The sequence below is a fragment of the Cynocephalus volans genome, chromosome 7 (assembly GCF_027409185.1).
Source record: "Cynocephalus volans isolate mCynVol1 chromosome 7, mCynVol1.pri, whole genome shotgun sequence".
Taxonomy (NCBI): domain Eukaryota; kingdom Metazoa; phylum Chordata; class Mammalia; order Dermoptera; family Cynocephalidae; genus Cynocephalus; species Cynocephalus volans.
In genome coordinates this window covers 161646289-161672414 of record NC_084466.1, presented here as the reverse complement: position 1 = coordinate 161672414, position 26126 = coordinate 161646289, and the positions used below count along the sequence as shown (strand labels likewise).

At 55.0% G+C, this 26126-nt stretch overlaps 1 protein-coding gene across 1 annotated transcript in view; it reads left to right on the top strand.

Annotated features, from left to right (window-relative positions):
• Positions 1-26126, top strand: part of CFAP46 (cilia and flagella associated protein 46) — a 121209-nt gene that overhangs the window by 14986 nt on the left and 80097 nt on the right. The window contains exons 10-22 of the mRNA XM_063101626.1: positions 4746-4844; positions 6776-6966; positions 11571-11799; positions 11987-12107; positions 13969-14092; positions 14414-14544; positions 15566-15693; positions 18224-18357; positions 19947-20159; positions 21422-21587; positions 23675-23824; positions 24701-24808; positions 25441-25607. Coding sequence (XP_062957696.1) covers positions 4746-4844; positions 6776-6966; positions 11571-11799; positions 11987-12107; positions 13969-14092; positions 14414-14544; positions 15566-15693; positions 18224-18357; positions 19947-20159; positions 21422-21587; positions 23675-23824; positions 24701-24808; positions 25441-25607 — 1961 coding nt within the window. The remainder of the gene's footprint in view (positions 1-4745; positions 4845-6775; positions 6967-11570; positions 11800-11986; positions 12108-13968; positions 14093-14413; positions 14545-15565; positions 15694-18223; positions 18358-19946; positions 20160-21421; positions 21588-23674; positions 23825-24700; positions 24809-25440; positions 25608-26126) is intronic.

The following is a 26126-nucleotide window of genomic DNA, read 5'->3' as shown; positions in this document are numbered from 1 at the left end:
AGAGAGATAGCCAATGAGCGACAAAGGAAATGGGATAGAAACATAAAAGATTAATCAGCTAACTCAGAATAAGACAGAAAAAGAGACAGAAATGGGATAAAGAAAAGATAGAACAAATGGAAGATAAATAGTGTGGCACAGTATGCTACAGTAGACTTGAATTCAGTCATACAGTGATGACATTAAATGTTCATTGGTCCAGACATCCCAGTTAAAAGGCAAACATTGTCATATAGGGAAAAAGCAGGTCCCAAATCTGTGCTGCCTGCAAGAAACCCATTTTAAATATGAGACATCAGTAGATTAAAAGCAGAGTGATAGGAAAAGGTACACTGTGCTAGCACTAATGAAAAGACAGCTGGAGTGGCTATGTTAGCATTATACAAAGTGTAAGAGCCAAACAAAATTACTAGTGGTGCAGAGGGCCATTTTATAATGTAAAAGGTGCCAATTAATACAGAAGACATAAGAGTTCTCAAGGTTTATATATCCAATAACAATGCTTTAAAATTAACAAAGCAAAAATTGACAGAACTGTGAGGACAAATAGACAAAATTCAAAACAGATAAACAGAATAAGTAAAGCTATAAAAGACTTAGCCAACTCGATGGAATTTGTATATTTAAAACACTGCACCCCAAACAGCAGAATACAGAGTCTTCTCAAGTGCACAGAGAACATTTACCAAGATAGACTAAATTCTAGGCTTAAAAAACTACAAGAATTAAAAGTGTTCAAATCATACAAAGTTTTCACTGACCACAGTGGAATTCAATTTGAAATTAACAACAGAAAGATACTGGAAAATCTCAAATATTTGGCAACTAAAGTACACATTCAAAATAGCCTATGAGTCAAAGAAAACTTCAAAATGGAAATTAGAAGATATTTGGAGCTAAGTGAAAATGTAAACATACCTTTGAAAAATTGTGGCCCCCACCCACAACCAGGCACACTGCCAGTGCCTCGGGGACTGCCTGGGAACCTGAGGCTTGAAGTTGGGGACCAGACCCCACTCCTGCAACCAGGCACACCACCAGCCAGTGCTTCAGGGCCCTGCCCAGGGGCCCAGGGCAATGAGCTGGGGACTGGACCACCTGCCCACAACCAGGCACAATACCAGCACCTTGGGGGCCCTCCCGGGGGCTCAGGCAATGAGCCAGGGACTGGATCCATTATCCACAACCAGGCACACTGCCAGCCCCTCAGGGCCTGCATGGGGACCTGAGGTGTGGAGCCAGTGACTAGACCCTCTCACCTACAACCTGGCACACTGCCAGCGCCAAGGAGCATGCCAAAAACATCACTTCCATGTGGGTGGCCAACCACACCCACCACAGTAACCAAAGCTGCTGCAAAACTGGCTGGACATCACAGTCACCATGCAGATGCTCCACCAGCCACTGGCGTGCATTGACACAAAGAGAGTCACCAGCAGAGATCAAAGAAAAGAAGAGGATGTCTCTTCACAAAGCCTATTCCAGAGTGACAGAAGCATCCGCTCTATGATAACAGTGGGGGACCTGAACACACCTTTCAGCATTGGACAGATCATCTAGGCAACAAATCAGCAGAGTGACCATGACTCTTTCAGAGGGAGAGAAGAAATCTAGGGTTATCAGTGGTGGGAGGGGGGCAGGAGAGGGGGATAGGGAGAGATTGGACAAGGGGCATAAAGAATAAGTACAATTTGTAACAATATATATACTAGTAATATTGATTTGATCAACATATATCAACATTGAACCCCCAAAATATGTATAATCAATTATGATTCAATTAAAAAAAAGGGGGGGGCTGGCCCATGGCTCACTTGGGAGAGTGCGGTGCTGACGACACCAAGGCCATGGGTTCTGATCCTATATAGGGATGGCCGGTTTGCTCACTGGGTGAGTGTGTTGCTGACAACACCAAGCCAAGGGTTGAGATCCCCTAACCGGTCTTCTTTTTAAAAAAAAAAAAAGAAAAGAAAAATTGTGGGATGCCTCAAAAGGAGTGTTTAGAAGAATCAGTGAGCTCAGCATTCGCCTTAAGAAACTGAAAAAGGAAAAGCAAATGAAATCCAAAGTGGACAGAAGAAGAGGAACATTAGATATCAGAACAGAAATCTGCAAAGTAGGAAACAGAAAAACAGAGATCAGTGAAACCAAAAGCAGGTTCTTTGAGAAAAATCAATAGAATTATAAGCCACTCGCTAGACTGATCAGGGATAAAAATAGAGACCTACAAATTATTAAGAATTGGAGACATGACATCACTACCAATTCCAGAGGTGGTCTAAGGATGCGAGGAGGATATAATGGACAACGTGATGCCGACACATTAGAAGATGTGTGATGGCAAGAAGGAAAAAGCCCACACAGGGAAAGATGCCGAGCATTATCAGTTGTGATGTTTGCTGCCAACTATTAGAATGACTGAAATTAAAAGATGGGCCAAACCCAGTGCTGGGAAGGATGCGGAGGACCTGGAGCTCTCCTCCCCCGCTGGCGGGGATGTAACACGGTGCAGCCACTTGGGAAAACAGTTTAGCAATTTGGTAAAAAGTTAAGGATGCACTTGCTGCACTCCTAGTTGTTTAACCAAGGCAGATGAAAGCGTGTGTTCAATGCAGACACTGCACACGAAGGCTCAGCTCCGTCTGCAACAGCACAGATGCCAAGAGCAGGTGAGTACTCTGTGGCACGTCAGTAAACGGAGTACTACGCAACCATGAAAAGGAACACACGGGCCACAGAAGCCACACGTGGGTGAATCTCTAAGCGATTATGCTGCGCGGAAGAAACAGAAACAGAAGAGTGCAAACTGTATGGTTCCATCTATATGAAATTCTACAATATGCAAACTGACCTGTCGTCAGAAAGCAGACCAGTAGTTGCCTGGACCTGGGGTGAGTCAAGCAGGGAAGGCAAGAAGGAAGGACCCGGGAGGGACGGGCGTTTCTACCATGATCGTGCTGAGGGTTTTGTGGGCTCTGACATGTCAAAACTCATCTCATTGTGCACTTTTATTGTACCTCACTTATACTTTGATAAAGCTATTTCAGGAGAGAATAAAAAAAAGTAAATTAAAAATTGTCAGTTGACACTTGGAAATAAGTTTTTATCATGAACTCTTCAGTTGCCGCCTGTCTCTCATGCAGCCTAAAGAGTAGGACACAGGCGGTGCCTAAAAGTGATTTTATTGCTTTTCTAAAATTTATAACAATGGCACTTACTTAGCTATGAAAAATTCAGAAGATTGTTGAGGACAAAAGAAAAAAATCTCTGGCTACGCTCCTACCCAGAAATAACCTCTCTTAACGTTTCCACGTAGCGACTTGCAGCCTTTTCCCGTGAGTCCTGAACCACATGGCGTACAGGGTTTATGTCCAGCTTTGAAACCTCTCAGCCGACCACGCACGTTTCCCCAAGTCATCAGGCGTCCCAGGCGTGGATTTCAGTGCATGATGAACTGCACTCCATCCTGCGTGTGTGTCATAGTTTACTTAATCAGTCCTTCCTGTTAGACATTCAGAGTCTTAAAAGACTTATTTTGAATTAAAAGCTCAGCACTGTTATGGATATGAGTGGTTTTTAATTTTGAAATCATGATGCATCTTAAAGAGTAGCCGCTGTAACACGTTCCACAAAGTTGCCTGGGTGGACGGTGGGACCGAGCTAACGAGCTGGACACCCCGACTCAGACTGTGTAAAGAATTTGAGATTCGCGAAAATATGAGAAGCTCGTAGGTATTTCTCACACCTCCATGAAGCCCACAGCAGCTTCCTCAGTGACATGGAGGTTTGCATCACGGTAGGCTGGCCCGAGGACACAGCCTGACTGGCCTTCTGCTGTCCTGGAGCCAAGCCTGTCCACCAAGCACTGCAGGCACCACCCATCCAGACACGTTCATGGACAGTCTCCTGTTGTCATAAAGACGCATGCTCAGTGACGGCTGCACCCACGGACTGGATGACTCGAGCCCTCTTCTGTATCCAGAAGACCTTGGGGCACAGTGGGTTAAGGGACAGGGCCTTCGGGTGACAGCCTACTTGTTGCTCTCCTGCCTTTTGTAAGGCTGCCGAGGTCTGAGACCATGGTACCTCCAGGAAAAGAGACGCAGAGTGGACTTCACCCTCTGCTGGGTGACGTTCACGCAGAGCACCCTTGCCAAAGCCTGGTTACCAGGCTGTAAATGCCAGTTACCAGGGGCTGGGATGAGGCCCCTGAATGCGGTAAGCTGTGGGACCCTGCCCTGTCACTCTGTGGGTGGTCTTGAGAGGTGGCAAGCAGGTGAGGAGTCGGAAGGAGGTTGGGGCTTGGGAACAGGGACACCTCCGCACCCACAGCCAGGGGACCCCACCCCAGATCCCCGACCCATGTGCCTGCCACCTAGGCTTCTAGGCAGGGCTTTGTATCCTAACCCCAACAGGGAGTAAAAGAAAGCATGCTTGCCAAATTTCTAAAGAGGAAGTTTATGTGAAATTAATTATTTAAAAATATGATGTCCGCTGAAATTGATGAGCCCTCCCCCTCTGTTAAAAAGTAAAAAAATAATAATAATTAGCTCTCTCACTTAAACCTTTGCATCCTTTGGAAATATTATAAGTTTTTCTTATTTATCTTTGTGTTATGATTTTTATTTGTTGAATTTCTACGTAGCTTATTAATGATGTTTTTAAATGGTCTTAGAAATTAATGTATGTGTGTTATTGCTTTCATTAAAAATCTCCACGTACACAAAAACTCTTTGTTTCTACAGGATCCTGGGAAGCTGATAGAAATTGAATGTCTGGAGTATGAATTAGAAGCTTTGAAACTTGAAAATGAAATTAAAGTCTATATCCGATCAGCCGTTGAGGTAAGTCTTAAAGCAGGAGTCACAGTACACATCGCATTCTCTTGCGGATTTCCTGGAACTTGGCGAGAGTTGAGTTTGTGCTGGGTGTGAGGGTGCTGGGGACGTGCCCCGCTCTGCACTGGCTCCTGTGTGACAGTGGGCGCGAGGCCCAGCTCCTGTGCCCCATTGCCTCACCCATGCACAGGGGTTGACCTGAGGTGCCAGAGCTGGCCACCCTCCTCTAGGGTGCTGAGGCCTGGGCCACACACTGGCCTCCGGCATGGTCCCTGACAGCTCCTAGGGCCAGCTCAGCCACACTGCAGCCTGTGCACTGGGCTAGGGGCTGGGTGTGACTCTCCCTGGGTCGGCCTCATCCTCCCCCTGCCTGTGTGTAGCTGCCACCCCACCCCCACACCCACCCATGCTGATAACACTTGCCCTTGGGTGACAGCCGCCCATGTCCCCAGGAGGGCTCTTTGCCAACTTCACTCCTGCCTGGGGTGCCTCCCAACGGTCAGTGGTAAAAGTCACCTCCTGTGGTAGCTGTCAGCCCCACGGACCTGGACACCTGGGGGCAAGGGATCCGGGGAGGGGAGCATGCCCAGCAGGCTTGCCACAGTCTCTATGGCTTCCTCAATCACCCTGTTTGGAAACCATAGAATTGTTCGGAAAGTTCCAGTCTGTAGTTACTGAAGAGGCAGCTTCTTTTTGAAGGGCAGGCGCAGCAGAGCCACCTTCTAAACATAACGGCAGAGAGTCACAGGCCATGTGAGCGTGGCTTAAGTGTTCTCTGTTTATTTAAGACAGTAGGATCTGGAACAGCAGCCACTGTTCAAAAAGAGATCCAGAAATCATTTTAGACCATTCTTCAGTGAGAATGATGATGTTAAGACAGAATATGGCATGTGGTGTTGATGCGGAGGCTGCCGGGGACGAGCAGGGTTGCGCCCTGTCTGCTGTAAATACTCTTCCCCGTCCAGACGCTGGCCTGCAGCGCTCCTGTCTGGCAGGCGCTCGTGTTCCCTTTGGATTTGTGAGGGTGTGTCTGCCTCCACTGCCCAGCTTCTCGCGGGAGCCCTTCAACTGCTCTTTGACCGCCGTGTGCTGGTGCCTGGCACGTGTTTGGCACCTTGTCAGTGTCTGTTTAAAGAATGGTTTACAGAAGACACCTTGTGAGACTGGCAGAGGCTGGTTGGCAGTGTGGCGCTGCGGGCTGCACAGCCGTGTCCCGCCACCGTCTGCCTGCTGAGGACGTCACAGGGGCTGGGCACTAGGTCCCAAGGCTTTGGCAGACTCATCTAAGCAGCCAGGTGGCATGATGGGATCACGAGTCCCACTCTGGGCTCGACCCCCGTAGCCCCGGCACAGCATGAGGGTGAGGCCCCATGGTGTGGACGGCCAGCGGCTGTGGGGATGTGACTGAGCACAGGACAGACAGATGGCCCCAGGGGGGCCTGAGGAAGGCATGGGGAGTGGTGAGGCTGCTTTTACGGATCCTGACATTTTGGACCCAGACTGGACGGGAGTCCTTCTGCTGGGAAGGGCATGTACAGCACAAAGCAGAGGAGACGCTGTCTGGGTAGTGAACTCATGGGGTGTCAGCCCCAACAAATACACAAGAAATAAGCAGACTCTGGTCGAGTCGATTCGTGGAAGATGGACACCTCCATGAACGAGCAGGACATTCTAAGCCTTTGAAGCGTAACATCACGTAGGGTGTCCACCCCCTTCTAGACGAGGTCACTTGGGCCATTTGCAGACTCAGGACCCCAGTCTGACACAGGGTGATGGATTTAGGTCCCGGATTCTCGGCGTGCACCTGATCCCATCTGCTGCCCTGGCCCCGCATCCCGAAGCTCCCAGAGCTGGCTGTCCCCGGCAGTGATGTGATTGGCTTGTTGCTGGTGCTGGCCTCACACCCTTCATGGAACTGTTCACTATCCTCTCTGCAGACCCAGCTGAATGTCATAAAGAGACTTGACATGGCGCTCCAGCGAGCCATCCGCCTGGGCGACCCCCGCGTCATCCACGTGGTGTGTGCCACCCAGTGGAACACCTGTCTCCCCCTCCTGCAGCACGGCCTGCGGCAGCACCTGTGGAAGCCACTGACCAGCATTGCGGAGGTCCTGGAGAAGGTGGACAGGTAGGGCGCGGTTCTGTGCTGTGCCGTCCCCCAGAGGGGGACGGACACGGCAGGAGAGGGTCAAGGCAGAAGCCTCCAATATTGTGTATGAGGATAAAAAACTTCCTTGTCATAAAAATGATGTGAGCAGAAAACCCCACCTGTGCTCAGTATGGGCTTGGATCCATGTCCGAGTGATAGAACATCCTCTGGCCACCTGCTCACATGAGCTTACTGAGGAGCTCCAGAGGGGACCAGATGACCCAGGAGGTTCGGCTCAGACCTCCAAAAGCGGGCACCGGCACAGGGGCGTCAGTGCTCCTCAAGCCCCGGTAAAGTGGGGCCTGTCGTGGCCAGGGAGGTCAGGAGCGGGGGCTGGCGAGACCCTGTGGGGACCTGGGTAAGATGGAGCCATTAGAGTGCCTGGGGCAGAGGAGGATGCCAGGCCCCGGCGTGGGGAGCAGAAGGGGGCGCTGACGGTGAGAGCAGAAGGAGCTGAGGGAGGCTGGGGAGGCGGCACTGTGGCCACCAGAGCTGGGGACAGGGACAGACTATGGGAAAGCCGCCTGGGCAGATTCGCTGGGTGTGTGGCCCCAGCCCTGTGTGTTCCAGGGCTGGGCTTTCACTTCGAGTTTGGTTCCTCGGTTTCTTGTGCGGTCTCCCAGCACAGAATGACCCCAGATGAGTGGAATTCGTCGCGCGAGCCTGAGAGAGAGGACAGAGAGGGCTGGGGAGAGCGGCAGGGGCTGTTCTGCTTTGCTCGGCTTCTGTGGGAGATGGGAATGGTGTCGGCGCTGGGACTGTCCTTGAGACTCAGGTTCAAAGCTCAGGCGCCCCCCGCCGGCCGCTGCAGGAGCAAGTCCTGCGTCATCAGTGCGGGTCTCGGCTCGGCTCAGAGCGCGGTTATGCCGACTGTTCCCTCCCACGGTTCTGACAGTTGCTGAGAGAGGGTTGTTAGAAACCCCGGCGGCGGTGGGGCCTCCCCGCCCCCAGTGCTGCCAGTTTTGCTCGATGCGTTGAGACGTGATGCCGCTTCTGATTGACCTTTCACGTTTGACGTGCCCTTCTTTGTCTCTGGTGACACTCCTTGTCTTGAAGTCCACATTGCTTGATGTTGGTACAGCCACACCAGCCTCCTGAGTGTGTCACATCCTCTTCTATCCTTTTAACTCTCATTCTATTTGTAGCTTTAAATTTAAAGTGCAGAAGGCCCCACTTTTTCAGCGCACGTCCTTTAGGCAGCACATGGCCAAGGCTTGCTTTTTTATCTAACACGATGGCCTCTGTCTCTTCAGTGGAATGCTTGGCCTCCTGGCATTCGGCATGATCTCGAATTTGTCTGTCATCTTATCTGTTTACTGGTTGTCCTGTCTGTCTGTTCTGCGGGCTGTCCTTCCCTGCCTTCTGGGGGCTTAACTGAGTTTTGAGAGCTCTATTTTATTTCCTCTGTTGCCTTCTTGGTTTCTCAGCTACGCCTCTTGGGGAAGGTGGGATTTCTCTGGGGCTGGTGACATGCACAAGTCACCACAGTCCTCGGGAGGCGGCGCCCGGCTCCCTCTGCGACACCCACAGCCTCCCAGGGCACCTCTGCTCCAGTGGCTGTCCTCGCTGGCGTCTCACTTTGAGAAGGACCCATGTTCCTAGTGGTTCCCGCGGCTCCTCTGCCCCTTGCAGGGCTCAGCGTGCCTGGCTCCTGAGCCTTCCCTGGAGCCTGAAGAGCTTCCCTCATTCCTCCCGTGGTGCTGGGCGGCCGGCGGGCGGCCACCGGGAAACCACGCGATGTCACCCGCGTTTTTGAAGATTATTTATTTCCTCTAGTTACTGGATGCGGGTTGATATTTTTCTTCTTTAAACACTTTGGAGAGGTTGTTTTCTTTTCTTCCGGCCTGCATAGTTTCTGATGAAAAGCCAGGCTGCTCCGAGCGCGGTTCCCCAGCCTCCCTCCTTCCTGTTTTGAATTTCGTGCCTCTGAGTTGTATTTCAGCCTTCTGGTTGCGCAGTTCCTAGGAGCCTTTTTGTCTTAATTCTGCTGGGGCTCTCTAACATCCTCACACGTGTAAAGTGAAGTTTTCATCAGATTTAGGGAATCGCTGTGTTAGTCATTACTTCTTCACATGTATTTCCCTTTCTTTCCCTTTGGGACCCCCTCCCGCTGTGCACATGCTAGAACACGGGCCCGCAGGTTTCCAGGCTCTGTGCATTTGAAACGAACCTTCTGCTCTTGGCTTTTCTGACCGGACAACTTCTCCTGACCTGTTTTCAGGTTCACTGGCTATGTCTTCTGTCGTCTCCAATCTGCTATTATGTTCAACCAGGATTTTTTTCATTTTGGTTATTACAGTTTTTAGTTTTAGTATTTTCATTTCTTTTTCAGTGTTTATTTCTCTGCTGAGATTCCCCCTCTGTTCATTCGTTAACACTACGGTTTTCCTCCATTTTTGGACATATTCATCATGTTTATATTGTGCTATTTGCCTTACAGGATTTGTCTGCTAAACCCAACATCTGCCCACCTGTGTCCTGACTGTGGCTCACACTCTTCTGTCTCTTTGTGTGTCTCATAATTTTTATTGTGTGCCCAACTTTGTGGATGACACACTGTGCAGTCTTTGCATCTTACCTTTTTTAGAAAAGTGTTGATTTCGTTCTAGCAGGCAGTTCAGCATTGGCCGATTTCTTTAAAGTCAGGTAGGGCTGGTTTTCTGTTCTGTTAGGCATATCTCTGCCAGTTACAGTGTTTCCCAAGCCCATTTTAGTGAGACTTGACCTCCGTACGCTGTCTCGCCTGCAGATCTCATCTTGTTTGGGGAGGTCTAGGGCTGGTCTGACTCCTAAGAGGAAACCCCTGTGGTGTCTGGGCTGGAGACCCAGTGTTTCTGTGAACTGTTAACCAGGTGTCCCCACTCGGGCTGGGCAGCCCTTTGACGGCCCACAGCACAGTGTGGCCTCTGGCGTGCTGATGCCTGGGACTGCTTCCCAACCCTGGAGCAGTTGCACTCTGGAGAGCCTCACAGAGTCATCTCACCCCGTCACACACAGCCCGGCCCTTGGCCGAGGATTCATGGAGGACCACATGCAGACTGCTCGGGGCCTCAGCCAAGCCCCCTGCTCTGCAGCTCCCAGCCACTGCAGCGGACTGCACTCCGACCTCTGCCCCCTCAGCTCAGGGGACCTGGGTTCTGCCTGCTCTACCCTCATCAGGAAGCTGTCCCCAGGCTACGGGCTAGGCAGCTTTGGGCCCATCCCAGAGTGTCCTTCTCCCAGGGACTGCGGTCCTATGCTGCCTGGTGTCCAGTGCCTGAACACAGCAGCTGCACATACCCGGTCCAGTTTTATGGGCATTATGCTTGGCAGGGTGGCCCATTACTAATCTGTCTACCATGGCTGAAGCAGAGTTAACTCTGATAATCGCTCACCTGAAAGTCCTTCTGGCGGGGCCCGCTGGCCCTGTCTCAGGGTATGGACTGCGTTGTCTAAACCTGCTCTGCCTGCATCCTGCCACCCTCATCATACTCCCGCGGGTTTCCACTTCGGCTCCTGGCGGCTGTGGCCGCTGTTCTGGGCTGTCCAACTCTAGATGAGCTTCCCGCTGTGGGATTCGGGTTCATCTGGCCCAGAGCAGGCAGAGTTCCAGGTGCCGCTCATGCTCCCAGCAAGGCTGCGTCTCACGTCGTGCTGCGTCTGTCTCTGCCCCGGGCTGTGGGAGAGTGGCCCGTTTCTGCCTGCGTCTGGACCTGTCATCTGTGGGCCTGAGTTTCCTGGCTGGGAGTGTGGACCTTGCCCTGGCTTTAGCAGGACCCCTGCCTCTGCTGCCAGTGGCTCCCAAGGCTGCAGAGCACCTGTCCCTGACACCACAGGTCCCATGTACTCTTTACTCAGCGGAGCTTGCTGGATTTGTTGATGCCTGTGTCTGGGGCAGGGCTGTAATGTGGGACCTCCCCCATGCCATCTGTGGGAAAGGCTTTGTGGACACTGTTTATGTGTGTGGACCCAGGGGCTTCTGCAGCCCCCGCCTAGCCCCACGTGACCTCAGCAGAGGCAGCAGCAGCAGGCAGGGCGTGTGGTTGTCCTGAGCAGGTGGTGTCTGCAGGTGGAGCCTTAGTGAGTGAGGCCAGAGTCAGGGACAGGCTCAGGGCAGTGAGGCGTGGCATGTGGCACAGACCTTGGGCTTGAGGCTTCAGGTGCAGAGACGATGGAGCCATGTCGGACTCGCCACTGTGGCTCTGCCAAGAGCCTTGCAGGAGCGACAGGTGAGTGGCACAGAGGGATTGAGATGGTGGGCCACGGCCTTGCGGGTTCCTGAGTGTGCTGAGCCCGCACCCCTCGCACTGACCCCAGTTGCTGACCTGCCGCTTCCCATTTGGGAGCCCATGACCTGGCAGCTCCAGCCAGCTGGGCTCTGAGGTCTCCAGGGGTCTGCAGGGACCTTCCTTCTTTGCCCTCTCCTCAAGGTAAGGCAGAAGTGTGACCAGAAGGATGCTGGAAAGCCAGGGCTCCGGGCTGCCCAGCACAACCGTACACCAGGGGCCACCCAGGCCTGCTGCCTCATGGGTGGGGCTGACAGAAACCCAGCACACCACGGGCAGCCCGGCCCTTGGCCCCTAACTCTGTGCTGCCCCTCGCAGTCTCATGGTCCTGCTCCGCTGCCAAGTGCACATGGAGATGGCACATATCGAGGAGGATGAGGACCGGCTGGAGCCCGCCATGGAGCACCTGCAGAAGGCCTTGTGCCTCGACAGCCTGGGCCTCTATCAAGAAAAGCTCACGGTGGCCATCAACCGGCTGCGCCTGTGCACCATGCTGTACCAATCCCCTGAGCGCGCCGAGGACAAGGCCACCATGGCCATCGAGCAGGTGCAGACAGGCGTCATGGGCGGATGGGCAGGGGTTGGGGGCAAGACTGGGCTCTGGGTGGAGGGAGCACGGAGGGGGCTTCCCAGGGCCGCCGTTTGTGTGAGGAGCCACACAGCGCTGTGGAGGACGAGGAGGCGCCGCTGCAGGCCCGGGGCTCCCTGCTCCTCGTGCACTCTCTCCTCTGCAGGCAAAGAAAGCTGTCCCAAAAGACAGCGCCAGGAAGAAGCGCGCGCTCCTCGTGAACGCAGGCCTGGCCTTGGCCCCCGACACGTTTGCGACCATGCTCGACAGTGAGAGTGAGGCCAAGGGTAAGCGCTGTCCCCACCCCAGGGTGCAGACATGGGCGCAGGCCACGCTGGGCCCCTGACGTGTGAGCCCGCCCCGTCAACACCTGCCGGCCTCGACGATGGCAGCTGGTCTGGGGTCTCTGAAAGCACCTGGGGAAGGGGTCTCCTCTCCGCACACTGGTGTGTGAGTCAGCTCGGGCCACCGCAGCAGAGCGCCGCAGATGGGGCGGCTTCAGCCGCAGACATTTACTTCTTCACAGTCCTGGAGGCTGGAGGTCTGAGATCCAGGTGCGCAGGGCTGGCTCCCTCTGAGGCCTCTGTCTTTGGCCTATTAGATGGCGTCTTCTTGCCGTGTCCTCACATGGTCATCCCTCTGTGTGTGTCTGTGTCCTAATGTCCTCTTGTTACAAGGATGCCAGTTATAATGGATTAGATCCCACTCTGATGACCTCATTTTAACCTGATTACCTCTGTAAAGGCCCTGCCTCCAGATAAGGCCACATTCTGAGGTCTTGGGGTTAGGACTCCAACATGTGACTTCAGGCAGGACCATAGCACTGTCCAAGGCACAAGGACTGTGGGACCTGGGGCTGCCCTTCTGAGTTTGTGTATCATGAGGGTCAGACCTGAAAGGTCCATGCTTACACCAGCTGCTGCCATCTGTCCTTGGGAGAGTCTGGGTCCATCTTGGGCAATGGATGTTGGGGCCATGTTGCCCTGTGTGCACTGGTGAGGCCAGGCTACGAGCAGGACGAGTACCCTTGAGGCCCCCAGGCCTCTGAGGACAAGCCAGGAGCACTGGTCAGCAGGGCAGTCCCTGCTCTTTCCAGGAGCCACAGGCTGCAGGTCTGGACCTGGTCCTGCCGAGGCTGCGTCCAGGCTTCCCGCCAGCATGGCTCCCTTGGGCCAGCGGCTTTCACCTGGCCTGCCGCCTGGTGTCATGCAGGTTGGAGCCTGTGGGGAGACGTGGCCTGAGATGACAGGGGTCGTCTGATGGGAAGAAAGATTGGAAGTTGCCTCGGGAGGCTGGGCACCCTGTGTGTTGGTCATGCTCTGTCCCGTCCCATGGTCTCCGTTCTTATGGTTTTATTTTTGTCCTAATGAGTCTGAGGAGCGGCTGTCAACCCATCATCATCAGGGACACGTCTGCTTTGCTTTTTGGTTCATTTCATTCAGCCCAGAGTTCAGACTTCCACCTGCTGGGGCGGGGCCAGGACAGCACGTAAGCCTGGCAGAAGGTGCTGCAGGGCCCTGCAGGGCTCCTAGGGAGAGGACGCCCTTGAGTTGGCTCCTGAAGATGAAAGCCTGTGCCAGCCAGGAGGGCGGGACACCAGCCCAGGGAGGCACAACTCCAGGGCGGGACGAAGCCCCCCTTGGGCTCAGCACCCACTGCATCCCCAGAGCAGCTGTGCTGGGCAGACCCGCCCTGGGTGTGAAGCTGGGTTCCGGCTGTTTGGGTTTCACTTGCCAGGAAAAAGACGGTGGGTACAGACCTCCGGCATCACGCAGATACAGTTGCTGGGGCTTGGGGTGGGTGCTGCCAGGGGGCCGGGTGAGAGACAGCGGGGAGACAGAGGCCTGGGGCCACTGGCTGGAGAACGGCTGGGCAGGGCCACTACCACGCAGGAGAGGGGGCAGGATGGGGATTGGTCTTGAGCAGCCGCCTCGAGGTGCCCGAGGCTTCACACACCCAAAGACACAGTCAGCTCAGCCTACTTGCGTCCAGAGACACAGAGAATGCCACAGCCAGGTGCCCCCTGTGGCCCTGCAGGGCCACACATGACCGGTGACACCGGGGTTTGAATAGAGCTGCAGGTTCCTGCGTGCCTCCTGATCTGGAAGTGTGCCACGTGGACACTTGCGTTTCATTTTCTGTTCTCAGTTTCCACTGGGAAGATCAGGAGCCGGTTCAGCCACCTGTCGGCAAAGGCTCGTCACCACATCGTCAGCGTGGACAAGGGCGCCAGGCACCTGCGGCACTTGGGAAATGAAAATGACAAGGAGAGGTGAGCAAGGAGACATGCTTTTCTGGGGGAGGGACAGAAACTCGCACAAAGCAATGCCCAGCAGGCCGGTCTGTGAGCCAGGCGGCTCCTCTGCGGTGGCCAGGCTGATGGCCCAAGGCACGAGGAGGCGCCTGGCTCCAGGGTCCTTCAGTGGGAGCCAGAGAGCTGCGCCCTGGATTTGTCTGAAGGTCGCTGTTTGTAACCTTGAAACTGTAGACCCTGCAGGGGCTTCTTCACACGAGCAGTCGTCGCGGGTGTTCTCTGATTCCACCAGCGACGTCTGGATTTGCTTTCCCCCTTGTTCGGGTCTTTGGTGAGCAGGATACAAATCTGGGCAGAGCTAGCCAAGGTCGCACGGAAGCAAGGCGTGTGGGACGTGTGTCGGGCGGCCTGCCGCTTCTGCCTGCTGTACGACAACGCCAAGGCGAAGAAGCCGGTGAAGGGGAAGAGAGGTACGTGCTCCTCGCAGGTGCCTCCCTGCTGCGGGCCGGCCTGGGCTTTGACTGCCCGGCACTAAAAGCTGGAGCACAGCACACCTCCGAGCCGCAGGCCCCACCACTGCCAAGGTGCCCACAGGGGCGGGGGTGCCACAGCCAGGGCCTCCATCCAGATGCTGCAGGCCAGCTGGGATGGCACTGAAGACACCAGGTGGTCCTGAAGCCACGAAGGGTCCTTGTTCGTGTGCTTCCACCCAGGGGCCTTCCGTGGGAAATGGTGTTCCCAAGTGCATTTACAGCTGGCCCTGGATAAGTGTTCGTGATCATGGTGACAGTATACACACGGCTGTTGCCCCGGTCACAGGGCTGCTGCTGTGTCTGGCTGTGATCTTCACAGGCACTCGGAGGGTCTGCAGGGGCTCAGACAGGGAAGCCACAGCAGGCGAGCTAATGCCCCCGTGCAGGGAGCCTGTGACAGAGGGCAGAGGGCGCTGGCATAGGTGGGGGGAGCGGCCTCCCGAGCAGGTGTGCTTCTGAGGAGCGTGGGCAGGGCTTGCTCCCTGTAGTGAGCACACGGTTGGGGCTCGTTCAGTGTGTGGCGCACTGGAGACCTTCTGGTCTCATGGACACGGGACACAAGGGACGTGTGCAGAGAGGCAGCAGATGGGAGAGGCACATGAGGGCCTGGAGGTCCTGTAGGTGTCAGGGAGCGGGTGTCACCCAGAAGGCCAGGACATGGATGGAATAGGCTGTGCAGGCTAGAGTTTCCTCATGCTGTGAGAACCAGACAAGCCAAACAAGAGCATCTACAGGGACACAAAAATGAGCCTTGACTGAGAGCTGGCACTGGGGACTCCTCAGCCACCCACGGGAGCTCTTCCAGCCCTTCCTGGGCAAAACGCCCACCTCCCAGATACCTGTCTGGGTGGGCCCTGCACAGAGCTGGGAGAGGACTCGGGTGCTTGGGGTGGGCCAGGAATCCTTTTATTTGCCTGCTAGAAAAGACATAATCTTTACCCACTTCCATTTCCCTCAGGAAGGAAGAAGAAAGGTGAGGGAGGGTCAGTGCAGGACACCTGGGACTACTCGGAGGACATCCTGGAGAGACAGGTGTCCCCTGACCTGCTGCGGAACTTCGCAGAGGTGGGCTTCATCAATGCCGAGGTGGGTGCCTGCGTCGCAGCATGGTGAGGGCCACGTTGGTGTGTCTGCACGATCCGCCGCCATTGTGGGCGTCCGCACTGAGGTCGTTGAGTAACACGTGGAAGACACTTGCCGTACCGCCCCACCTCTGCCCTTCAACAAAACCATGTGTTAGGGAGGGGAGGCTTCCTGGGTTTTCGAAGATTTTCTAGGAGAAAAATATGATAAAAATGTGTCATGGTGTGTGTTGATGTGAATTTTTTGTGAGAAAGAATTTCTGAATTGTGAACCCAAAGTTGCATGGGTGTGGCAGGGAATTGCTCTTCCCTTCTGGGGGTATTTATCAGAGCAGACCTCAGAAGCTCTGTGAGTGGGCGTGGTGTGGAGGGACACCTGCTGAAGCTTCTGTGGGCCTCGTCCTGGGGCCCTGATGCAGCCTGTCCCCTCATGCAGGTGGACGCTTAGACACCGGTGTAGGCCCTGCCCAGAGCCAGCCAGGTAGAGTGGGGCCCAGGTCTTGGGTCTCAGTCACTGCACCTGTGCCAACTGAAGGGTGGCATTGTGACATTTTATTACTTTGCAGTTCTCAGAGTCACCGCAGGTTGTTTCCTTTGGCTGCTCGGTGGGCACATCAGCCTTGGGGGCCAGAGCACTCACTGATTTATTCAGGAAGAGTCTGCTGAGCACCTCCCAAGCACCAGGCCCTGCTGTGAGTTGGGGGCAGAGTAATGACTGAGCACCCTGTGCTCAGGGAGCCCACTGCCAGATGACAGAGCCAAAGTCAGCTGAAGGAGACAGATGGCAAGGCTACCCCAGGTCACAGTGCTGCAACGGTGCAGTTTATCCAGCCAGGGGCCAGCTCCAACCGCCTCTCCTCGAGTCCCCATCACTTGTCCCCAGTGGGCTTAGCAGCCTTCGATGTTGCAATACACATGCTGAAGCGATCAGGCAGATTTGAATGCTGCCTGGGTATCTGATAGTACGAGGGGTCTTCAAAAGTTCATGGAAAATGCATACTAAGAAAAAAACTGAGCATGGATTTCAACATTTTTTGCACCAAAATAAACTCATACTAAGTTGTTATAACATGTCTGAACAGGATCTAGTTTAAGGCACTAAGAAGGATCAGATCAGTTTGAAAAGAGGCCTGTCAGGGCAACAAGAATTCTGCTAAAATTGAAGCAAGAACAAACATCACATTTATGGGGGAGCTTGGGTGGAAGAACCGTGAAATAGTTGGTGCTTTACAAAAGCGTGTGGGGACAGTGCCCAGAGAAATCAGCAGTTTACAGATGAAGAAAGGGACGAGATGGTGTTGGAGATGGAGCCCACCGCACGGACCGTCCGCATCCACTTGCAAGGGAAAAGTCAGTCTTGCTCATGCCCTAGCTGAACAGGGCCAACGGTTCACAGAAAAACAGCAGACATCTCGATGGGTTCGGCTCACACAATTCTGACTGAAAAATTACAAGTGAACACCTTTCTGCTCCACGGGTGCCAAACCCGTCACACCCAGGTCAGAGCTGCAGACAAGGCAGAGCTTTCAATGGACATTTTAAACAGTCACGATCAAGATCGTGAAGCATTTCTCTGAAGAACTGGAACAGGAGATGGAGCGTGGCTTTACCCTAACGACACTGAAGACAGAGCACAATCAGACCGACGGCTTCCGAGAGGTGGCAGGTCCAGCCCAAGTAAGAGCGTACAGTCGAGAGCAGAGGTCATGGCGACAGCTTTTGGGATGCTCAAGGCATTCTGCTGTTGACTTTCTGGAGGGCCAGAGAACGAGACCGTCTGCTTATATGAGAGTGTTTGGGAAAGTTTGTCAAAGCTTTAGCAGAAAAACACCCAGGAAAGCTTCGCCAGAGAGTCCTTCTCCACCACAACAAGGCTCCTGCTCGCTCCTCTCATCAAACAAGGGCAATTTTGTGAGAGTTTTGATGGGAAATCATTAGGCATCCACCTTCCAGTCCTGGTTTGGCTCCTCCTGACTTCTTGTTGTTTCCTAACCTTAAAAAGTCTTTAAAAGGTCCCTATTTTTCTTCAGGTAATAATGTGAAAAAGACTACATCAACATGGTTCACCTCCCAGGACCCTCAGGTCTTTAGGGATGGACGAAATGGCTGGTGTCATTGCTTACAAAAGTGTCGTGAACTCGATGGAGCTTATGTTGACAAACAAAGTTTGCATTTTTTATTTTTATCTTTTAATTCCATTTTTCCACGGGGTTTTTGAAGTCCTTCCCATTAAGAACTTACTGTTCACCCTTAGAGGTACGACAGTGGCGGTGGGTTTGCTTTTGGAAGGTGCCTTCCTCCTCCTGAGATGGGTGTTCATGGGTGCAGGGACGGGATTTGAGCTCTGCCTCCCTGCACCCGGTCAGGTGTCGAGGCAGCGATGGCCGCAGGGGGCTTATCACACAAGTCTGTCTACCTTGTGTTTGGCATTGTCAAAGCCAAACCTCAAGGAAAGCTGTTTGGCTGCGTGTTCCCACCAGGTGCTGTGGCTCATGCTCTGCTGTGACCTCTCCTGCTGCCCACTTCCTTTGCAGGCCACCGTGCACTTGCTGCGGTCAGAAGGTGTCGAGCTGAATGACCAGGCCATCCCTCCCGAGGACTCCAGCCAGCATCCGGCCGGCTGTGTGCCTGAGTCCCCGGAAGCGAGTGCAGAGTGGGCCATGTACAGGTGGGCACGGGCCCGCAGCTGGCCTTGTAGCACTGCATGTGGTGGGGGTGGAGGCGTCCGCTGCACCCGCGGCCGGCGTGGGAGGGTGTCTCGCTTATTCACAAGGACAGTGCCCGTTCTCACGGGAATCCTCAAGGCCATTAAGGATGGAACGAGATTGCAGGTGACTCCCGTTTTTAACAGTGTGTCCTACAAGATGGTGAGCGTGGTTTGAGGTTACGCATGAGTGGGAGCACAAGACTGTTCTTTCCAGTGTGTTTGAGTGACCAGGCTTCTGTTGCTTTTAGTTACTCTTTCTCATATTTAGTAAAAATAAGTTGTTAGGGAGATAGTGTGTTCATGGCGGAAAATACAGAGAAGGAGCAGCTTTTACATGTGCTCAGAGGGAAAGCCGTGATCCAGCTCTTGTCACGGGAGAAACGGTCGAGGGTGTCGTGGGCACACTCAGTGACTCCCTGTGTGTAAGCAAAGAAAGGCTCATTTGTGCAGAATAGCTCGAAAGACTTGCCCATGTGAGACTCCGAGCTCAAAAACAATCATGAAATTGAGGTGCTATATTAACAGTGATGGTTTTTAGCCATGTTTAGCCTAAAATTAAATGTTTTTACAGGTAAGTGTGGCAGGAATTGACTCTCCGTGTTACCCATGCTGCAGAAGCTGAGTGCTGTTCCCCTGTGCTCACCAGCTGAACGGGGGAAGAGACGCATGTTTTCTGCATCGTGTGTATTAACTCTGCCCACTCAGCCCGAGCCCTTCAGAGGAGGGAGGCGGGAGAGTGGCTGGGGTCATCTTAGGCGACTGACGTTGGTCTTGGCATGTTCAGATTGTCTGTCCGTCAGGAGCCTCCGGAGCCTTGTGAGCCGCACGGCCTGGCCCAGCCCTGCCCCGGTGGGACTGCCACACCAGCTGGTGGCTCCACATTACACACCGAGGAGGGTCCAAGAACTAGGACTCAGGCTGCTTTTGTACAGCCCACGAGCTAAGAGTGGCTTTGATGTTTTAAAAATTTGTAGAACAAACAAAATAAAGATCAATATGCAACCTATTTGAACCTGTAGCTCACAAAGCCTGCGGTACTTACTATATGGCCTTTTATGGGAAACGTTTGCCCGGCCTGGTTGAGAGGGGAGACAGACACTGTTCACACGTGCACAGAGCTGAGGAAGGGCGGCAGTGCACAGGCAGCCTGGGCAGCGCCTTGGGCCTGTCTGTCTTGGAGCAGGATGGGGAAGCCCGCAGGCCGGGGACAGGGTCCTCTGTGTGGGAGGGCTCGTGGATGTGGGAGGGCCAGCGAGGGGTAGCTGCAGGCATCTAGGTGGAGATAGGAATGGAGTCGGAGGGGCAGAAGGAACAGGAAGATCTGGGCCAGTCCTGAAGGCTTTAGGCAGGGAGCCGGGGGTCGCAGATGTGGGCTGGACGCAGGTGCTGAGGGCAGGCACCAGCAGGGCCTTGCTCAGAACCCCAGAGCTCCACAGACAGCCGGAACCACCCTCCAGGCCCTATGGGGACCCATTGTAATCTTGCTGCTCTGATGGCATATTGGAAAGGTCTCGTTCCACACTAAGAGCTTCCTGGTGTTCGTCTTGCAGAACCTGGATAGAAAGCTTGTCACAGTACGCCATGAGCAACTGGCTGCGCTCTGCAGAAATCGGACAGGAGATACAGGAAGCCTGGATCGTGCAGAACGCCGTGGTCTATGTCCTGAACCACAACCACCACCTCCTCATGGCCGGGCGGCAGAAGGAGCTCGTGGACGCCTTGACCCAGCTGCTGGGCATCATCAAGGCCATAGGCCACAACGGGTGGGTTTAAGTCCTGCAAGAGCTGTGGGACCAGCCTGTGTCCACTCTGGGGGCTGCGGGGGCTGTGTGAACCACCCCGGGGTGTCTCACTAGCCGTGCACCCTGCAGCCGGTGCCCATGCGCCTGAGCCGCAGGCAGTGCCTGTGCATGGACCTGTGCGGCCTGCAGCTCCCCACCGGCTCCGGGCCCATCTCACTCTGCTCCCAACAAAGCACTGCAGGAAGGGTTAGCCCAAGGTTTGAATTGCTCAGGAAAACAGTGGAAAAGAGCGAATCCATGTGCAAGTCTCAGTCTTGTTTTTGGGGTTGTGGGTGGGTTAACCTCCACATCTGTTTTTTTTATCCAGATGGATGTGAACTTGTGAGAGACTAATTCTTCTTTCAGCTAATATTAGAAATTTGAGAACATCAGGTTAGGTCAACGTTTTATCTGACTAAGATGAAATTCTAAGGCTCTGTATGTGTTTTTTGTTGGTTTGGTTTTTAGTCTGGATGGTAGCATTTTAATTTTTTTCCCCAGATACTTAAGTACAAATGTGAGGGAGGGCCAGTGCAGCAATGTAGGCGCATTGTTATTTTAAAATAACGAATATTTAAGCAACAAGTTATTGCCAAGTGGGGCTCACCTCTCCCCAAGGCAAGAGGCCTGAGCGGGGTCCCCTCCTGACAGGGAGGTGCCCGGGGACGTGGGGCTCGGGGGAGCCCAGCAGCCCTCCCTGCTGAGCCCTCCTCATGGCTCGGACGCCTGCAAGTGTCTGCTGCAGACAAAGAGCAGACCATGAACCTGCTTCTGGCACATGGAGACCGTTCCTGATGTTTCTGACCGTTCGAATGTTTCAGTCTTACAGTGCTGCCCGTGAGAAATATGAGGGTCCAAGTCTAAACCCATTCCACCCAGTGACGAGGTAAAGGCTTAGGCCATTCTTCATGGCCTCTTGGATGTCAGGCAGCGGGACTGTGGGCGGGTGGCCTTTCTGCCTTGCCCAGTGCCTCACAGGACACTCTTAGGAGTCCAGCGTGGGGCACAGATGTCATTCTCTCAGTGTGAAGCTGCCCGCTGGACCGTGGGGACGCCCACTGCTCAGCCCACAGCGGCTCCCCGCTCCAAGGGCCTGAGGGCTGTGGCATCAGCTTTTCTGCTACACTCCAGCAGATGACAATCATGTGACACGTGGTCATCCGCCGGCCCTTGTGGCAGCCTCGAGCCTGGACTGCCTGGCCTGCAGCTGGCTGCGTGTCCATGTGCCCACACTTGTTTTCCAGGGACTCCATGATGTTAGTGACACTCTGCAATGCCCTGGCTCGAGGCTTGATCATCAACAGTATTCCAACCCAGACATCTGAAAAATCGAGAAGACTTGTGCGACCAAATGTATTTCACACTCCACTGGACTCTGGAGCCACCTCCGATATCAAAACGGCGGTGGAGGTGCAGCACCCGCGCCTCCTGCATGAGGGAGGGCAGGTGGGAGGTGATGAGGGACCCCGCACAGACCTGGGGGTCGGGACACAGAGGCTTCTGATGGGTTTGGGAAGACGTGAGGACCCAGCCTGTCTTTTAGTGGAGGCGACATCAGTGAGAAAACTGGTGGCTCCAACCACTGGGAAAGGGCGGGTGGGGGGTCACCCTTCCAGGCTTGGCTCACACCTCTGCTGGTCATTCCAGAGCAGAGGAAGATGTGGACGTAAAACTGGCAGGGGACAGCACTAATGGTAATGGAAAGACAGGCCTGTGTCCCTGAGGACAGAGATGCAGCGATCCCAGTGAAGTGTTGACCAGGGAGGGTCAGGTGCCCATGCCGCCCGCCCCCCGGGAGGTGGGGCTTGTCGTGTTGGTAATCCATCACGAGGGAGAGCGGTGGCCTTGCTGCTGGACATCACGGAAGTTTTGGATGATCCATCACCGATTTTTAGCTCAAAACAACCTTATTCAACCTGGAAGATAAAGATGTTTTTTAATGAGTTTAAGGGAATCTGCCAAAAGCCCCAGCAGAGCCCCTGAGCGTGGACCTGTGGGACGCACTCAGGATGAGGACAGGAGCAGAGAAGCCTGTGCAGTGAGGCGGGAGGCAGGGAAGGCGCATGGCACAGCGCGGCAGGAAGCCCACCCTGTGCGCTTGCAGCCGGCCGGTCTGCAAGCAGCGCTGAGGTTGGGGCCCGGGTGGAGGAGGCGCTGACCCGGGCGGGGGCTCCACTCCCGGCTGAAGGGTAGGGCGGGGGGTGTGGCTCGCCATGAGGGGCGCAGGCAGGTCAGCATGGGCCGGCCCGGGGAGGTGGGCGGTGGCCAGGCCATGCAGGCTGCAGGGTCACATCAGGGTTTAGGTCTCCATTGCAGAAGGGACAAAGGGACAGCGCTAGGGTCCTGCAGAGAACAGGAGCGAGGGGGTGAGGAAGGACAGGGGCTGGTGTGGGAGGAGCTTCCCTCCTGGATGTGATGGTGGCTGGGTCCAGACAGTGGCAGGAAGAGCATGAGTTGACAGTCCCCAAGGATGTACAGAGTGCCACCGTCAGCAGAGCTCAGCAAAGCACAGCTTCCACAGGAAGGGGACGTGGCACACGACGGTGCTCAGGGCAGGTGCCAGTCCTTTGGAAATGTCCTGCCAGAACGGGACATCTGCGCAGTCCCACCTGGGAGCCAGTGTAGAGGGGTGGACTTGTCTCCGGATTAATCTACGGAATCAGTGCAGCCCAAGCAAACACATTGCGATGAGACATTCTGTGGAACTCGACAAGATTGTCTGAAAGTTTATCTAGAGGGCAGGATGGAGGGAGCGGGTAGGGAGGACAGTGTGCAGGTTTCTGTAGTGCTGAAATGCTCTGCACGGAGCAGGGACTCACGTGCTTCCATGGGGGAAACAACCAGCGAGAGATTGTCCCAAGGTCGGCTAAAGGTCATTCTTAGTGGCCACAGTTTAATGCACTGGGCTGGGCTCTGGACAGGGACTCACTAATCTTCACGGTAACCCACGCACTGGGTTACACTCCCACCTAAGATTTGCAAACTGAAGCTCAGAATTAAGAACCTGCCCTCCCTCCTCACACCGCTGTCAAGGAGGAGCTGGGACACAGCCCGGGGCTTCAGGGCACCAGCTTGTGCCCCAGCACCACGTGCAAAACACGTGGCAGACCTGAGCCCCCACTTTGGGGCTTCCAGTCCTCACCGTCAATGCCCCCCAGAACCAACAGCCCTGGCAGGTGGAGGGGCACTGGTTCAGCTGCCTGGCCCTCACTGGTGGCACCTGTGGTGACAGTTGTGTGTTCACATGAGGTGGTGACAATTTGGGGAGCACGAGGGCATGAGGAGCACCATGGGCTCGCCATTGCCGTGGCGACTGCTTCCCGGTGCGGCTGCGCGGTGAGCTGGGTGTGTGTCAGCAGGGGCGAGGGCTGCTCAGTGTAAACCACCTTTACGGTCTGGATCCAGAGCTGGCGCTGTTCATTTTTAATGATTTGGGTCTTGGCTCAAGTCCCCCTGTTTAGCATTCAGGTTAACGAGAGAGGACATGTTCACTTCAGGTCTGCGAGTTTGCTCTGAGCCTGACCAGTGGGAGCGTGCCTGAGGTGGCGGTCCCCAGCAGCGCGCGGCAGCAGCTCATCGCCACCTGGGTGAAGGGCAAGCAGCTGCTGCAGCAGCAGATCGGACCAAGGCTGGGCACCGATGAGCAGGTGCGTGTCATGGGGGCTTGGCGGGCACGGTCCCCCCACCCCGGGATCACTTAGCCGAAGTCTGCATCACGGCTTTAGAAGACACGAGCCATGGGAGGGAGCATCTCCTGTCAGGGACGGTTGGGGGCTTCTCTTCCCACTGAGGCTGCTGCTGGTGGCCCTCCGGAGACAGTCGTGAGGCCTCCTCTGCCTGCCTAGGCTGCAGGGCCCGAGAGGCGCTGGGCCTCTGGGCACACTGCCCACCCTCGGTGCCGCTCACTGGGGCCTCCTCTGCAGGATCCTCCAGGCCAGGGCTCACATCCTTGATAGGTGCAGGCCCCCAGCTGTGAACACAAGGGCTGTGGGAGTGGGGTCTGGGGGAGGGACTGGGGACCTCTGCTCCTGCAGATATGACGCTGCTGGGGCCACAGGCACAGCCGTGAGACAGCCCTGATTGAGGGGACTGCCACGTCAGGGAGGAGCCCAGCCCAGGGCCCTACAGAGGAGGGGCGCAAGGAGGTGGAGCCCAGGGAGGGACCCTGCAGGCAGAGAGGCAGACACAGGGCCCTGCTCCTCCTGTACGCAGTCCCCTCTGGGCTGCCACTGCTCCAGAGCCCACCTGCCTTCACCTCCGGCTGGGTCACCCTGGCTATCGGGTGGCAGCACCTTACACACTTGGGGGCGGTGTGGCGTTGCGTCTTTTCATTCTGTGAGAAGACAATGTGGAGGTGACATTTGCAAAAATAGCCTAAGGTACAAATACTCCATATTTTGTGATCTGATTATTTCCATAAAAGTAATATTCACAGAGTTAATTCGTGAGCATTGCAGGCTCTCCACAGCCTGCCCTTCCTAGTGCCCTCGACTGACAGATGCTCAAAGCTTCCTTTCCACCAGGGCAGCAACGAGGACATCAGTGCGGTGACCAGAGTGCTTGTGGCTTTGGAGATGTACTCGTGCAATGGGCTGGGCCTCATGGACTTCACTGTCCCCTCCCTGGCCCAGGTGGGTGTCACTGGGGCTCCTGGGGGTGTGCCAGGAGCTGTGTGCAGAGAAAGACCCCAGCCCGAGAGACACAAGGAAGCTGAGGCTCAGCCGGTCCTGCCCGGGCTGCCAGAATTCACAGCCAGGCCACATCCTCACTCCCTGCCCCCTTCAGAGATGAGTGCTGTCCCCTCAAGTGCTCAGCCTCAGTTGCACATCGGGAGCGTCCCTTGACCCAGTGTGAGGAAAGACACTTTCTCTTCATGGACCCTCTGTCCTGCCCCTCAGCGGCTCACATGCCTGGGGGCCGCACACGCCTCACCCCATGTCTGGAGACAGCCCCTGAGTGGCGTGAGAGCCACATCCTCACTCATGAAATGCCCTTGGTGTGTGGACGTTGGGGGCACTCACGCTGTTGAGGGCAGAAGCTCGGCTTCTGTGGCACTTACGGTGCGATGGTCCTTACAGATCTTGGATCTGTTTGGAATGACATACGCTGAACAATCTGTGTCCACATGAGTGTTAGACCGTGCTTAAGGTTTTAAATTAAATGAGCATGCCCAGCTCACACAGTCACCGTCGTGGGCTGCAGGCTGCCAAAAGTCGTCATCACTCACACGACACCCCTTCTCCTCCTGCTGCTGCCCGGGAAGTTGGTGAAAATGGCTTCCGAGTGCAACTGGTCAGACCCCTTGGTGGAGCTGCAGACCCTGACACGACTGACACACTTCGCCTACGCGGCCCGGGACCACGAGATCACCATGGCGTGCTCCCAAAACGCCATTCAGATGGGCATCAAGAGCCTGAAGACCTTCGGTCCGTAAGTCACCTCTCCTGTGACGTAGACTAACTCCCCACATGAGCAGGGGCGTGAGCACGTCCCATCAGGGCGGACCAGAGTGCAGGAGAGCACACGCGTTGGTTGAGGAGCCACTGGTCTAGCGGTGACAGTGAGGACAGGTTTCCCTGCAGGCCGTGTCCGCGCATGGACAGCCCTCACCTGCCAGCTCCGTAGCCCGTGGGTGGCACAGTCAGCTGTGTTAGGGACTCTGAGGTCTCCTGGGCCTCAGCACATGGGAGTGTGTGGCCCACTGGCCGTGTATGTGACGGGAACAGAAGGGAGGGTGTCTTGGTAAGTTCAGGCTGCTGTGACAAAGTGCCACAGATCGGGGAGAGGTAAAGCACAGAGATTTACTGCTCACAGTTCTGGAGGCTGGACGTCCACGATCAGCGTGGCTGGTGAAGGCCTCTCCCTGGCTCACAGACGGCGCCTTCTTGCTGTATCCGCATGTGGTGGAAGGGGTGAGGCAGCTCTCTGGGGTCCCTATTTACAAGGTCC